We start from the raw sequence: 15559 nt of genomic DNA, 5'->3' as shown, positions 1-15559 counted from the left end.
GTTTTTTATTTACACAGTGACTTGCGACCGTTTTGCCCGTAAATTCCGGATATCCGGTACAAAAGCGTCACGTTTCTATGCTTACTTGATAATTTACACACAAATTGGTGACGTTTAAAGCAAAACAACCTCGGCGAAATTGTTTTCGCGAACATGTCATAAAACATTTTAAGTTTAAACTTTGAAGGATTCGTTTATACTATGGCTGAAAGGTGCAAAACAATTTAATAAGTCATCGATTGGAATATTGTTTTTGAAAAGAAACGATCAGTATCATGAGTATGGCATATAAACTAACATTTTGACTTGCTACTGTACAAAGACTTACAAAGACTTCAGACTGAAGCTCAGAATAAGTTCAAGAACGCAGAATGACAATCTTGTTGTTTTTTTACATGAAATTTAACTAATTGATCATAAACTTTATTTTTCACTCTTTCAATTGTATGCCTGAAAGAAGATACATTTTGATGAATCAAAATCCTGTCTCAGATGTTTGTCACTCGAAGGCAACATTCAGATATTGTACAATTCCCTTAATGGCTTTATATCGAGCGTAGCCTTATTTGTATCACTTTGTTTACATTAAGAACTTGGCTCCTGAATGACGTCACATGCATGCCCACCAATGTTTCACTAACATTACTTCACTACAGGCAAGCCTAAAATGAAAAAAAACCACAAGTATGATTGCGTTTCAAAATCTTACTTCAACTGAAATAATCCAAATTTATCCATATTCCATTCAATTTTTTCATGTCCTCTTTATTAAACTTCCACATTAATTGCAAAGTGAGGCAGATGAGTATGTTAGTGTAAACACTTTCATGTATTTGATTAATTTAAAAGAAAATTCTTTTACTTTTTTTGATTCTCATAAAATGATGCATGGAATAATCTGTGCCCGCACATCTCGAAAATAGATGACAATATACACTTGTCCAATGGGTATACCCAGTCGCTAATTTTATCAAATCTTTTAATAGTAACATATATATGCTGAAATTAAATGTGAAAAAAAAATTCGAAAGTTTGTGTTTTTGCAATTTTTTAGCACTTTTACGTGCTACCATTTGTGAATATAATGGGCCAGGTTACAATGGTTTGTGGGTATTCCAGTCTAGTGCAGACTTTGCTATGTATATTTCCACAGCTTGCAATATGTAAAAATACTACATAAAACACAACATAATCACTGTTTATTAGCATATCAACTTTGTACAATGTTTTAATCACAGTGTACAAGTTTCATGTTTTGACATTTCAAATAGCGTTTGAGATGCCCCGTGAGTGGTTTTGGATCATGTGATTGGTTATGGCTAAAACTGATCAGTTAATGCATGAATTCTGCAGTGAAAAACACGTGCCACAAAAATATATTATCTGTATTTTAAAACAGAATTTCGGCTTTAACTGTAAGAAAAGGTAATAATTAATTAAACTGGTGTAATAGAAGTATCAAAACATTTATGGCTTTTCACCAGCACAACTTTATTACGATACTGATCCCATAAATGTATCTTGATTGTACTTAAATAAAAAAATAGAACCCTTTTTGCATATTTCATTGTTTAGATACAAGGTTAAAAAGACTAGTTTCCAGATAGTCAAAATGACAACTTTCCAACTTTTTTTTACAGAATCATTTATCATAAAATAATTGAATAATTTGGAATAATTCTGTTGTTGTTGTTTTTTTAAGTATACTACAACACTTATCCCAAAATGTAATGACTGTAAATATATAACTGTCCAGATGGCTAAATGGTATAGGCAATAGCCTTTTAATCCAAAGGACACTGATTCGAGCCCTGCTGACAAACTATCATCTGTTATTTGTATTTTTTTCTAGTAAGTTCTATGGAGCTCAACAATTCTGTGGTGAAAATCTAGCAATTTAAGCTTTAATTGACACACCATGTAACAAAGGCCAAAAACTGTGAACAAATCCTTGAAAATATCATTGATTTCTAATTTTATTTTTTCAGACAACAGTTTTCATGTTAAAAACAAATAATTTATACTTCGGTAGTAAAAATTCCAAGTGAATAGATCCAAGATTTTGATATGGATACATTCAATAACTTAAGCATTTCTGCTACTCCAGCTTAACTATGTTTTTAAGAAGTTTTACTGTTTATGCATGAAGAAAGTAAAATTATAGAATGTTCACAACATCTTTCCTTGTTATTTCTAGTATCACTGACAGTGGGCATGACACCAACTCTACCTTTAATACAAGTGTTTCTGGCACCATTCCACCCTCATTGGCTGCACCCAAGATTCCAGACAGATTCAAGAAAGAGTCAGACTCAATGGAAGTTTTACCACCGGTAAATATACTTAAAGTTGAAAGATTTTGTAGTGTGTTTTCTGCAGAATATTTTTAGCTCACCTGCGACGAAGTGTGATGTGATGTCTGTTGAGTGTACATTCGTGCGTGCATGTGTGCATCCGTCAACAATTTGTTTGTGTAGACAGTAGAGGTCACAGTTTTCATCCAATCTTTATGAAATTTGGTCAGAATGTTTATCTTGATAAAATCTGGGTTGGGATTGTATTTGGGTCATCTGGGGTCAAAAACTACCTTGGTCACTAGGTAAAATAATAGAAAAACCTTGTGTAGACAATAGAGGTCACGGTTTTCATCCAATCTTTATGAAATTTGGTCAGAATGTTTATCTTCATGAAATCTGGGTTGGGATTGTATTTGGGTCATCTAGGGTCAGAAACTAGGTCACTAGGTCAAATCATAAAAAACCTTGTGTAGACAATAGAGGTCATAGTTTTCATCTGATCTTAATAAGTCAGGTGAGCGATTTAGGGCCATCCTAGCCCTCTTGTTTTAGTTCAGTTGGATAAAGTTAACAGTTCTGCAAAGTGTTATAAATAGTGGTGCAACACTACAAGGCTCTCAATTTTTGACAAGTGGTTTTTCATATTTGTAGTTTAAAAAAGAAATACACAAATATAAGAACTTTTTTAATTATGATAAAATTACACCCTCCTTATATTGGTTAACTGCATTTTCCATCATAAAACATATTAATCATGAATCATTATGTTAAAACTTCCTCAACCTCAGCATGTGCTACTTCCTATTATTACAATTATTTGAAGTCTTTCTGTGAAAAATGGGCTAAATGCAAGTGTGTTAAGTGTCGTCCCATATTAGCCTGTGCAGTCCAAACACGCTAATCAAACATGACTCAATTAATTTCTGCAGTAATGTACACTGTTGTTATTTCACATTTCCAGCTCCCTTCACACAAGTTCCGCTACTCTGTCTGGCATGACCTACGACAGACATGCCTCACTGGAGACCAGCTGCATGCTCCAAGGGTCAGGGCAGGTAAACAACTATAACAACATTGAATGTGGGAGATAATTTAGCCCTGCCTTGGGAAAATGGGGCTTAAAGCATGTGTATAAAGTGTTGTTCCATGCCTTTGCATCACTCACATACCTCTGCAGGCGTATACCGTAATTTTGTGCAAAGAAACTTCAGGACCTAATCTGGGACAACAATTTACACACATGCACTATTCCCAGTTTTTCCAGAATGAGGCTCACTTATATGAATTTTGATTACTACAGTAATATTGTTATAAATATATATTATATAAGATTGTTATTGTTACTGCTTAAAATAACACCATTAAACTTGAGCACTGAAACCTCGAGGACATCTGTAAGTCTCTAATCAAACATGTCATTTTTTAGCTCTACTGCCAAAGGCAGAAGAGCTTATGGGATGGCATGGTGTCCGTCTGTCTGTGTGTGTGTGTGTTAGACTTTTCTTGTTTATCCGATAAAGTCCACAGTTTTCATCCGATTCTTTTCAAACTTGTTCAGTGTCTTTATATTAATGAGGACTCGAACCCTATTGATTTTCAGGTCACTGGGTCAAAGGTCAAGGTCACAGTGACTCGAAATAGTAAAATGGTGTCCGGATGATAACTCAAGAATGCTTAGGCCTAGGATCATGAAACTTCATAGGTACATTGATCATGACTGGCTGAAGACCCCTTTTTATTTTCAGGTCACTAGGTCAAAGGTCAAAGTCACAGTGACTTAAAATAGTAAAATGGTTACTTTTTTTTGTTTATCCGATAAAGTCCACAGTTTTCATCCGATTCTTTTCAAACTTGTTCAGTGTCTTTATATTAATGAGGACTCGAACCCTATTGATTTTCAGGTCACTGGGTCAAAGGTCAAGGTCACAGTGACTCGAAATAGTAAAATGGTGTCCGGATGATAACTCAAGAATGCTTAGGCCTAGGATCATGAAACTTCATAGGTACATTGATCATGACTGGCTGAAGACCCCTTTTTATTTTCAGGTCACTAGGTCAAAGGTCAAAGTCACAGTGACTTAAAATAGTAAAATGGTTACTTTTTCTTGTTTATCCGATAAAGTCCACAGTTTTCATCCGATTCTTTTCAAACTTGTTCAGTGTCTTTATATTAATGAGGACTCAAACCCTTATGATTTTCAGGTCACTGGGTCAAAGGTCAAGGTCACAGTGACTCAAAATAGTAAAATGGTTTCCAGATGTTAACTCAAGAATGCTTAGGCCTAGGATCATGAAACTTCATAGGTACATTGATTATGACTGGCTGATGACCCCTATTGATTTTCGGGTCACTGCGTCAAAGGTCAAGGTCACATTGACTCGAAATAGAAAAATGGTTTCCGGATGATAACTCAAGAATGCTTAAGCCTAGGATCATGAAACTTCATAGTTACATTGATCATAACTGGCAGATGACCCCTATTGATTTTCAGGCCACTAGGTCAAAGGTAAAGGTCACAGTGACTCAAAACAGTAAAATGGTTTCCGGCTGATAACTCCAAAATGCTTACGCCTAGGATCATGAAACTTCATAGGTACATTGATCATGACTGGCATATGAACCCTATTAATTTTCAGGTCAAAGGTCAAGGTCACAGTGACAAAAAACGTATTCACACAATGCTGCCACTACAACTGACAGCCCATATGGGGCATATTTTACAAACAGCCCTTGTTTAAAAAGAGCAATAATGAAGCAATAAGTCCAGAATGACTTCCCCTTGAATATGAGATAATTTTGAAATCTCGCTTGTTTATGCAATTTATTCCACAGTTTTCATCCAAATATTTCCAAATATGCACAGTATCTTTATATCAATGAGGAATTGAACCCTATTGAATATGAGCAGTATCGGAGAAATAAGTACACAATAATCTCCCCTTGAATTAGAGAAAATTCTCCTTGTTTGCGCGATTAAGTACACAGTTTCCATCTTATTCTTTCCAAACTTGCAAAGTGTTTATAGCAGTATAGCGATTCAGGCCCTCATGGGCCTCTTGTTTCCCTTTAAGAATCTAGGAAGTTTGTGACGCCTCCTGGTGTCAATACAGGCATTGTTTTGACACGTGGACAAACTTAACTGCTGGTAATAAACGTGTTGGCGAAATCAATCTGGCGTTGTTACAAACTGTTAATTATGAGACTATCATGAAATAGTGATTGGAGTCATTTAGTAGTTGATGCAATTTCATTAGATAAAACTGAGCAAGTCATAACAACTAAATATTTATTGATTGACAATCCGTTTCATTACTATTTTGTTGTTCAATGCATGAAATGTCTGAACAATATCCACCCGGGTAAATTGTTATGCTCTATCTGCACTTAAATACGCACAACTGTAATTGGTAAAATAAGCTTAAAAAGTTAGAAATCAAGAAAATTGAAACAAAATATTCTGCAATCATGGATGTTGAAAAGAAGTGGAAAGGTTAAATAGCAAGGGAACTGTACATAAACAGCAATGCTTTTTCAATCTCGTTAAAAAATGTTGAGGCTATAAAAGGAGGTCTCTGTGCCGTAAAATTGGGAGAACTGAAGTCTGCAATAAAGCAGTGGTTTAAGTATTCAAGCTGTTTGGTCAAGTGTTAATTACTACAGTAGACCAGTTAGCTGAAAGTCTTGGGGGTTACTGACTTCAAGGTTGAAACCAGATTATATGACAAGTTGAAAGAGTGCATTGGTTTGTTACTGTTGTGTACACAGCCACAGTTAATGTTGTGTGACTGTTGTGTTTACACGCACAGTTAATGGTATCTTACTGTTAAATTCAGGTCCAAAGTTAATGGTATCTTACTGTTAAGTTCAGGTCCACAGTTAATGGTATGTTACTGTTAATTTCAGGCCACAGTAATCATATATTACTGGTGTGCTCATTTCCACAATAAATGGTATCATAATATTGTGTTCATGTCTACAGTAATAGTATGTCACTGTTGTGTTCATGTCCACCATAAATTGTATGTGGCTGTTGTGTTCATGTCCACCATACATGTGTAAATGGTATGCGGCTGTTGTGTTCATGTCCACCATAAATGGTATGTGGCTGTTGTGTTCATGTCCACCATAAATGGTATGTGGCTGTTGTGTTCATGTCCACCATAAATGGTATCTTACTGTTGTGTTCATGTCCACCATAAATGGTATATGACTGCTGTGTTCAGGTCCCCCAGAGAAGGAGCAGTTGTTTCATCAGATAGAGCAGGAGGGGATCCCCATCCATCATGACTACGCCGGCCAGGAGCGGCAGCAGCATTCACAGCAGTTTGAGAACTGGGAACAGGCAGAGGTAGGAGGATCAGTGGTCACTGAACATAGGTAGTTTACTGTGACAACTGTCACTCTTAACCCTTTGCATGCTGGGAAATTTGTTGTCTGCTAAAATGTTGTTTGCTGAATTTCTAAAATTAGCATTTTCTTCGATTTTTTTTTCAAAGAATACTATCAGAATAGCAAACAGTTTGGATCCTGATGAGACGCCACGTTCTGTGGCGTCTCATCTGGATCCAAACTGTTTGTAAAGGCCTTTAAAATTCGGTTCCAGCGCTGAAAGGGTTAAAGGCAAAATTGTTTAGACTTGATTGTTGTGTCAATTATTTTATATCAGCTAATGAGCTATACCAGATGGAACAAAAAATCATTAAACTTAGTTGCACGTTTTGTTCATTTAAACAGTGTAGAAGGCATAACCCAGGCATGCTGATTCGAACCTACACTCAAAGGTTGAATGTTTGAGCCTTTATCTATATGCACTGTAAATAATGTATGTCACATTGAGGCAATATGCACATGGCATGAGGCAATCATGTCAACTCAAGGTCAGGGTCACCACTTAAAGGTCATTAAGTTACAGCTAGGTATAGCTGTCCAATAGACTGCCTTGCTGAAATTTCCTAAGATGGATGACATCACATTTTATATAGGTGACTGGGTTTTATATATATCTATCTGCACAGGCTAATCAGGGACAACACTTTCCGCCTAGACTGGATTTTTATGTCCCCCACCACTATAGTGGGGGACATATTGTTTTTGCCCTGTCTGTTGGTTGGTCTGTCTGTTGGTTGGTTGGTTGGTTTGCCTAAACTTTAACATTTTGCCATAACTTTTGCAATATTGAAGATAGCAACTTCATATTTGGTATGCATGTGTATCTCATGGAGCTGCACATTTTGAGTGGTGAAAGGTCAAGGTCAAAGTCATCCTTCAAGGTCAAAGGTCAACAACAAAAAGCGGAACAGAAAGGGACATAGTGTTTCTGACAAACACATTTCTTGTTGTTAAGATGAAACTTCCTTTAAATGAAATATACCATTAAAAAGGAAAGTTTTGTCCCTGATTAGCCTGTGCGGACTTCTCAGGCTTATCTGAGCCTACACTTTACGCATATGCACAGTTTACCCACAACAAGGCTCATTTTAGACAACATATTGTAGAACAGTGATAGTGTATGTTCAGATGGTGAATCTGGGTTATCAGGAGATTAGTATTTTCAGGTGGTGAATCTAAGTTATCAGGAGATTGTATTTTCAGGTGGTGAATCTAAGTTATCAGGAGATTTGTATTTTCAGGTGGTGAATCTAAGTTATCAGGAGATTGTATTTTCAGGTGATGACTCTGAGTTATCAGGAGCTTTGCATTTTCAGGTGGTGAATCTGAATTGTCAGGAGCTTTGTATTTTCAGGTGGAGATTCTGAGTTATAAGGAGTTTTGCATTTTCAGGTTGTAAAAATTTTCAGTTGGTGAATCTGGGTTATCAGGAGCTTTGTATTTTCAGGTTGTAAAAATTTTCAGTTGGTGAATCTGGGTTATCAGGAGCTTTGTATTTTCAGGTGGTGAATCTGAGTTACCAGGAGCTTCAAGAGGAGTACCAGAAGAGGAATCTGATCCGGATCCTCAAGCGATGTGTGTCTGCAAAACAGATCAACCTTGCACATAACACATTGGATAACATCAAGGATGTTTCCTTTCCTAGGTAGGTTTTTAATTAAAATCACTAATAAATTTCAAGCACTGTCACACACAAAATAAAATACAAAAACAATCAAAATCCATCATTGTTTTCATTTACAACAGTGCCTGATTGACGGGTTAGTGAAAAAAAAGGCAGATAAGCCATGCTGTACTAAATTTCCAGTGGTCATCAAGATCAATTGGTTACAAGTCTTCAATTACAAAAATCTACATGTAATTCTGTACAAAGAGGTACAATGTTTATGCCTTCTATCATGAATACAAGAAGAAAGAGATTTACCTATGGTATCATATATTTGAAAGGAAACAGCTGAATTGGTTTTACAAGATTTAATTGTTTTATTTTTAAGACTTTCTATAGACGCCATGAGGCCTATAGCAATTGTATTGTCAGTTAGTTTGTTTTGTGATATCTACAAGTGATCATACATGACAGTACATGCCATGTTTGTTCAAAATCAATCATGCTTATTACAAAGCTTAGATACTTGGTCGGACATCATTTGGCTTTACATAGACCCACATATGGACTTGGACTACTTTAGAAGGTCCAAATTCTTAGTGACCTAAACTGACATATTTTTTTCTAATTTAAATACTGCTTGCTACAAACCTTTGATACTTGTATGGTTGTTTTCTATGAACACTCTTAAACACGCTCAAAGCACCTTAATTCATTTTGATATTGACATGACCTACTTTTGAACTTTTACAAATGGGCAAATGAATCGATTCTTACAAGGCTTCCACAGGGCATAGATGTGTATTTTGAACTTATCATCTTGTTTTCTTTGCAGATGTGAATACATCAACCTGAATGACAATTTCTTGTTTGGATTTTGGGTAAGTTAAACGCATATTGGTCATATTTAATGATATCAAAAACATTACAATCTGATGTTGCAAAAGTTTATATGGGGCTTTGTATCATTGGAGTTGTTATTATTCAAACATTTGATTAAATTTAAATGTTCTTTAAACACAAAGCTTACTGCAAAAATTGGACAAAAGCTTACCAGCTGAACTGTTTAAGGCATTTGTTTCAAAATTGTCTGTGATTATGCAAGTATGGCTTATATTCAAGTGAATGGCCTTAAAAATCTTGAATGCAAAAATAAAAAAAAAGATCTGATCTACAGTGAAATCTAGAGTCAGAAATGATATGTACAAGGTCTTGCCACATGTTATGTGTCTTATGCTTTGCAAATATCATTCATTCTACAGTTATTGTTCAGAAATTAAATATTAAGTAAATGAGTAAAAATAATATTTTCTGCATACATTTTTTCAGTGTTTGCCAGAACTACCAGCAGTGAAGAGCTTGACGGCACGTAACAATGCCATCAAGATCTGGAAGGGGATTGCGGGCCTTAAGGGGACACCACTGGAGGAGCTGGATCTCCGTGGAAACCCTATCACCTTCACTATCAACTATCGCAACATGTGAGTGCTCTATCATAGGTCTTGTGTTCAAGTGTGGAGGATTATCAGAAAAAAATAGTATCCAAGGGCTTTTGTTCTTTCTTTAGCATGGGGCCAATTTTATCACCTTGATTTTATGCAATTGTCCCAAAATATAAAGATTACTGTGAAAACTTCCCGTTCTTAGTTCTTGTTTTTTGTTTGATCTCCAAAATGGAAGGTTGGGCGCTTTCCCTCAATTAAGATAAAAAATTCTCTCTAGACATCTGACATACACATATGGTATTGATGTGTCATTGTTGTGGTTTTTATAATACTGCTCTGGATCTATTAATGTCACTCTGGAGCCATTCTGTTGATGTTTGGTCTGAAATTCATATCTGCAGATTTAATTTGATAAATGCTATAGTTATTTATTTTTGCCTCCTAATTACCCATACACAGTTGGAACATGCCTGAAATGCATATGATTTTCAGGGTTTTTTCGTACTTGCCGAATCTGCGAGTGTTGGATGGCATCCCGCGTTTGTCCTCAGATAAAGAGGTTGACATTCCGAGTGATCCCTCCTCATGTGTCATCACATAGACAGCAGAACCATCACTGGGATGGGAAAGAATGTGAACAATCTGCAAGAAAATCATTGGCTATCAAAAGTGTCCAGATACAAAAATAATTACACTTTGGATGGGAAAGCATTGTTGCAATCTGAAACAAAAACATCTGCTATAAAAAACAACAGTTTTTTCCAATAAAACATGTTTGCTTGGATTTAATAGTCAACATAGAAGTTTTAAAAGGATGTAAAAAATATGAATAAGAATAAATAAGAATAGAGATATAATATATGGTGGCTATAATATGAAGTTATTCACTGTTATAAACTTTGGCAATCTAAACATAAAAAGTTTAAGTTTTTAATGCAATATTTTATTGGTGGCATACATAATAAATGTTTGTGAAGGGCAAATTTTGTTCTTTTTTTACAAAGTCAATACTTTCTTTTCCGGTCTTTTGGCTTCAGATACTTTATAAAAAATAAAAATTCTTTTTGTAGATTTACATGGTTTTTTATTTTCTCTCTTAATGTTTTTGGTTTTAACGTTTACTTTTAAAACTGATATTTTGCCTCCAATTGTTAAAATAACTGTTCTTTACGTGTTATAACTAGATTTAATAAAAGGAAGTATGCACTTAATAATGATTTGGTAGATTTTAAAATGTGTGTTTTTTGTTGGAGAAAATCATTTTGCTGTACACATAGAGATATAGATATTACTAGTTAAGAGTTGAATACAGGTCAGTCTTTTTAGCAGGACTTAGAAAACCTAAAGCACAAATCTTGTCAAATGCTCAGATTTTCCTGCCATGCAAATAAACTTACATTTGTTGGACACTTCACTAGTATTCTATTTATCCTATTAATTTTGCATTTTCTCTGTCTTCATGCCTAAAGTAAACAAAAGAAAATGAATGAAAACAACATAAAATTTAAAACATCCAATGACATAATGAAAATAAAAGATTTCACTATACTGCATATCTTTTTAAATTCAACAAATTTGAAATACACCAAAATTTGTCAGATGCAAATTTAATATGTACGTTGGTATGGTGATGGGATAAAAAATAACTGCACTATTACACATCTTTAATTACTTATTTAAAGTCTCATACATATTACAATAAATGATACTTTGCCACCAGAACATGTTTTGTTATTTAGCACCATCTTTGTCAATATATACATTATGATTTATGTTTAACATAGTATCATTTTGGTTTGCATTTACTTTATTTTCTGCATTTATGTTTACATATTTTATTTTTAGGAAAATATTTATACATGTGTACACATGCTGTGCAGACTGTATTCAAAACAATGGTTGCTTCTGCTTCTTGTCCCCTACCGGTTTCACCGGAGGGGACCTATGGTTTGCGCTCTGTGTGTCTGTCTGTCTGTGAGTCTGTCTGTCACACTTTTCTGGATCCTGCGATAACTTAAAAAGTTCTTCATATTTTTTCATGAAACTTAAAACATTGATAGATGATGGCAATATGGACATTATGCACATCATTTTATTTTGTTCGTACGTCAAAAATTATGGTTGCTATGCAACAAATTAAAAAAAATCTGACAATGGTGGAGCCGGTAGGGGACATATTGCTTGGCAATAGTCTTGTTATTATTATGTTAGTTTCATCAGTCTTTTACTAAAACTCAACATTCCATTTTGTGCTTTGATTGTGTTTGTGTTACATCGGGGCTGGTCTCCATAATGTATTTTTTTTAAGTGTGTGCAAATGTTTGATTGCTGAAAAGTTTACTTATTAATTCATATTTGTATTGATAATTCATAATGCTCTTTGTAAATAGTTAAACTTTATTTTTAAAACTGTCCAATAAAATGCAGATTCTTTAATCTAATAAGTATTTACAGTTTGCTATAAAAAGGCCTGGATTTAAACACTTGACGTTCAATCAATCAGTAACACCAAAATGAAGAAAAATTCAGGTGCGCATTTACATGGCGTTTCACATTATTAGGTCAATTTTTTAACAACAACAACAATAAGGAAGAGTCATGCATTATGGTCATAATAATTTGAAATTCTAATGACTATGAATTTTGTTTAAACCACATAATGTTTTAATTTATGTCGATTGTATTTATATAAAAAATAGTAATCTTTAGTTTATCACAATTACCAAGTGTTTGCTTATTATTTTGTAATTAAGATTAGACCGTCTTTGTTAATTTGTTAACTTTTATATCTTCTGTTTATTGTTTAATTAAATAATTTGAACAATTTTCAGTAAATTTATTAGTTTGTAATGTATGTTACAAAGTTTACCTTATTTAATACTAATGTTTCCTGAAAATTGTATTTTTGTAACCTTGCACTATAGGATTTTTTAATAAATATATATTTTATATCTAGAAAATTACCGTTCTTTTATTTAATATCTCATTTATGATTTAATAATTAATGAAGTCTTGTTATTTCCAAAAGAATTCGGTGACCTAATATTTATGCCCACCCTCCCCTTAAAACAGCAAGGGTTGTATTACATTACACTTGTCCATGAGTCGGTAGCTAGACAGGTCTGTAGCTCTGTGTTTTGTGTGCGATATCTAATGAATATTTTACCTACAACAATTGGGAATGATATGATTGGGAAGAAAGGAAAAGACCAATTAATTTTGAGGCCAATAGGTCAAAGGCACGTTGGCTTGTCAAAGTGATTTAATTTCCGCTCAGGATTAATTTATTAAAGTATAAACATTAAGGATAAACACAATATAAGACGGGCGATCAAAATCACAAACAACAAAATAACACAACTGCAGTAATCACGTGCGACTTTATCACGTTTTCATTATTAAACGTGTTATTTCGTTTAATTTATATTTCGTCTGTTCTATAAAGCGGGGGACAGATGAGGTTTCGCATTAATTTCCTTCTATATTACATATAAAATAGTTGAAGTTCGATATCAATTTTTACCGTGACCAAGCGTTTGAGCACTATAGCAACATACATCATTGGAAAGATAAATGCATAATCTTTTGAAAAAAATGCATGTCATCAAATTCTATGGGTTGTAACTCAAAATATTTACCTTAGATGCACATTAGTTTTGACAGATGTGGAGGCGGCCATTTTGGTCTCAAATAGTATGCAAAGCCGTGAACCATCAACAGAAAAAGTAGAGCACACAAATGGCTATTTTTCTTATTGCTTACAAGTATACCTTCAAATTGATACCAAAACGTACCATTTGCAATGTATTTTACAAATCCTAGGCAGCATGCACTGACGAATGTGTGCTAAGTATCATGTTGACTGCATGTAACCCTGCAAACAGGAGTTACGGTTTGGGGTTATGTGACCATGAGCATCAGTTATCATTATTTGGTCAAATCATACTATGACGTACCCTTTGGGTCAAAAGTACATATACGCCAACAGCTAAAAATAGATATCACCGCGGTGACAAAATTGTAACCGCGGTGACAATTTTGTCACTGCGGTAATAAATTTATCACTGCGGTGATATATTTGTAACTGCGGTGGTACTTTGTCTGACCCAAAGAGCTTGATAAGAGCTAAACCAAACTGACCAATGAAATAACATCTTGTAAAACGGCAAATCGGCGAATAGTTTAAATGAAGCTTTATTCGTTTTAACTTAAGAATTGTCACCTTATGTTTATATAATTATAACTTCATAAAAAAATATAATCTAGGTGACAATTTCAGAAACCTTATTATTTTCCGTTGTCTCAACGTCTGTGTGTGTTTTTACAGCCAGATAAGTGTCATAAAACCGGGTATAGCGTGAAGGCAGTGGACCGTTAAACAAACGATAACAGATTAATAGCACAAGTCTTAAACAATGGATTCCCTATGATCTAATTGCGATAAAGCAGATGATATGCCAATAAGTGTAATTTAACAAATAAAATGTACGATTCACTAACCATTTATTTACTAAAACCGATAAGTGTGACAAACAGCTGGCGATCTCTATTAAACTCTTACAAAAGTTGCTGGTTTACTAAGAATAAATCAATATCAACTTGACTTATCAAGTGTTTATTTATTATTTTGTTTTGTTTTTTGTTTTAAAGATCCATGTATAAGTAATTATACATGTGTAGACCAAACTCGACAACAAAATAAAGGTTGACACGATTTTGATATATGATAGTCGGTTTGGTACGGGGAAAATTATTGGTTGAAAACTGACCCAAACAAATAAATGTAAAAGCAGGCATAAAAATGTACCAACAGTAATAATTTGTCACCGCTGTGGCAAAATTGTTACCGCAGTGACAAAATAGATATCACCGCGGCGACAAAATTGCTACCGCAGTGACAAATTGTCACCGCGGTGATATCTATTTTTAGCTGTTGGCGTATATGTACTTTTGACACAAATGGTACGGCATACAAATCTTATTATCGTGGGTTAGACTCTCCGGCTGGCCACAACCTTCAGGGTGATAGGACAACAGAGGGGGTAATCACGTGATAGTCAAGATGGCGACGTCCATTACGAGACAGATATTTTTCGCCGTTTTATACCTTTTATTACTTATGTTTATTTTTTTAATGACGCTCACTTTCCAGCCATATAATTAAAAATGTGATAAGCGTTTATTTCGTATTTAAATTCGCTTTATATCTCGACTTTACTCCCCGCAAATTTTCTTAGTGGAGCCCTAATTAGGTCATCCCGCTAAGAAATTTCGCACCGAGTAAAGTCAAGATATAGAGCGAATATGACTATGAAATAAAAGCCAGTAACTTTCTTTCTAATATGGCTGGAAAGTTAGCGGAATAAAAAAATAAAACAAGTAATAAAGGGTATAAAACGACGCAAAATACCTGCCTCGGCATGGACGTCGCCAGCTTGTTTGTCACGTGATTACCCCCTGCGTTATATATACGGTTCTTTTCTGCCCTCAGATTCAAGTAAGGCAGTTGTCAGTAATAAGCATAAGTTGTGGTGAACCAGCTAGCCCAGACAAGCGTTAGTAGGTTTACCCATTTATGCCTAGTGTACTCTCCAATCTTTCCAAATTGGGGATGTCTAGTCTATTTATTTCTATATTTAGAATATTTCTGACAGAAATTTCTTTAAGCAAACAGCACAGACCCTGTTTAGATGCCGCATCTTGCGGCGTCTCATCTGGGTCTACGCTGTTTGCCTTTTGTCAAGAAGCTATGCATAAATGGGTTAAATACTGTTGAAAAACAGAACAAAGATAACAAACAAAGAATTATTTGTCTGGCGAT

At 34.6% G+C, this 15559-nt stretch overlaps 1 protein-coding gene across 1 annotated transcript; it reads left to right on the top strand.

Moving 5' to 3' along the window:
* The first annotated feature begins 59 nt into the window (after positions 1-59).
* On the top strand, positions 60-11234 carry LOC127869197 (uncharacterized). The gene is made up of 8 exons (XM_052411552.1): positions 60-212; positions 2198-2333; positions 3259-3352; positions 6522-6646; positions 8190-8332; positions 9129-9174; positions 9623-9774; positions 10231-11234. Exons 1-8 carry the CDS (start codon positions 202-204, stop codon positions 10337-10339), a joined length of 816 nt encoding a protein of 271 aa, XP_052267512.1. The 5' UTR covers positions 60-201; the 3' UTR covers positions 10340-11234.
* Positions 11235-15559: the final 4325 nt, after the last annotated feature.

The sequence above is a fragment of the Dreissena polymorpha genome, chromosome 2, assembly GCF_020536995.1.
Source record: "Dreissena polymorpha isolate Duluth1 chromosome 2, UMN_Dpol_1.0, whole genome shotgun sequence".
Classification (NCBI taxonomy): domain Eukaryota; kingdom Metazoa; phylum Mollusca; class Bivalvia; order Myida; family Dreissenidae; genus Dreissena; species Dreissena polymorpha.
The sequence above is the reverse complement of the archived record's forward strand: the minus strand, read 5'-3'. Positions and strand labels throughout refer to the sequence as shown.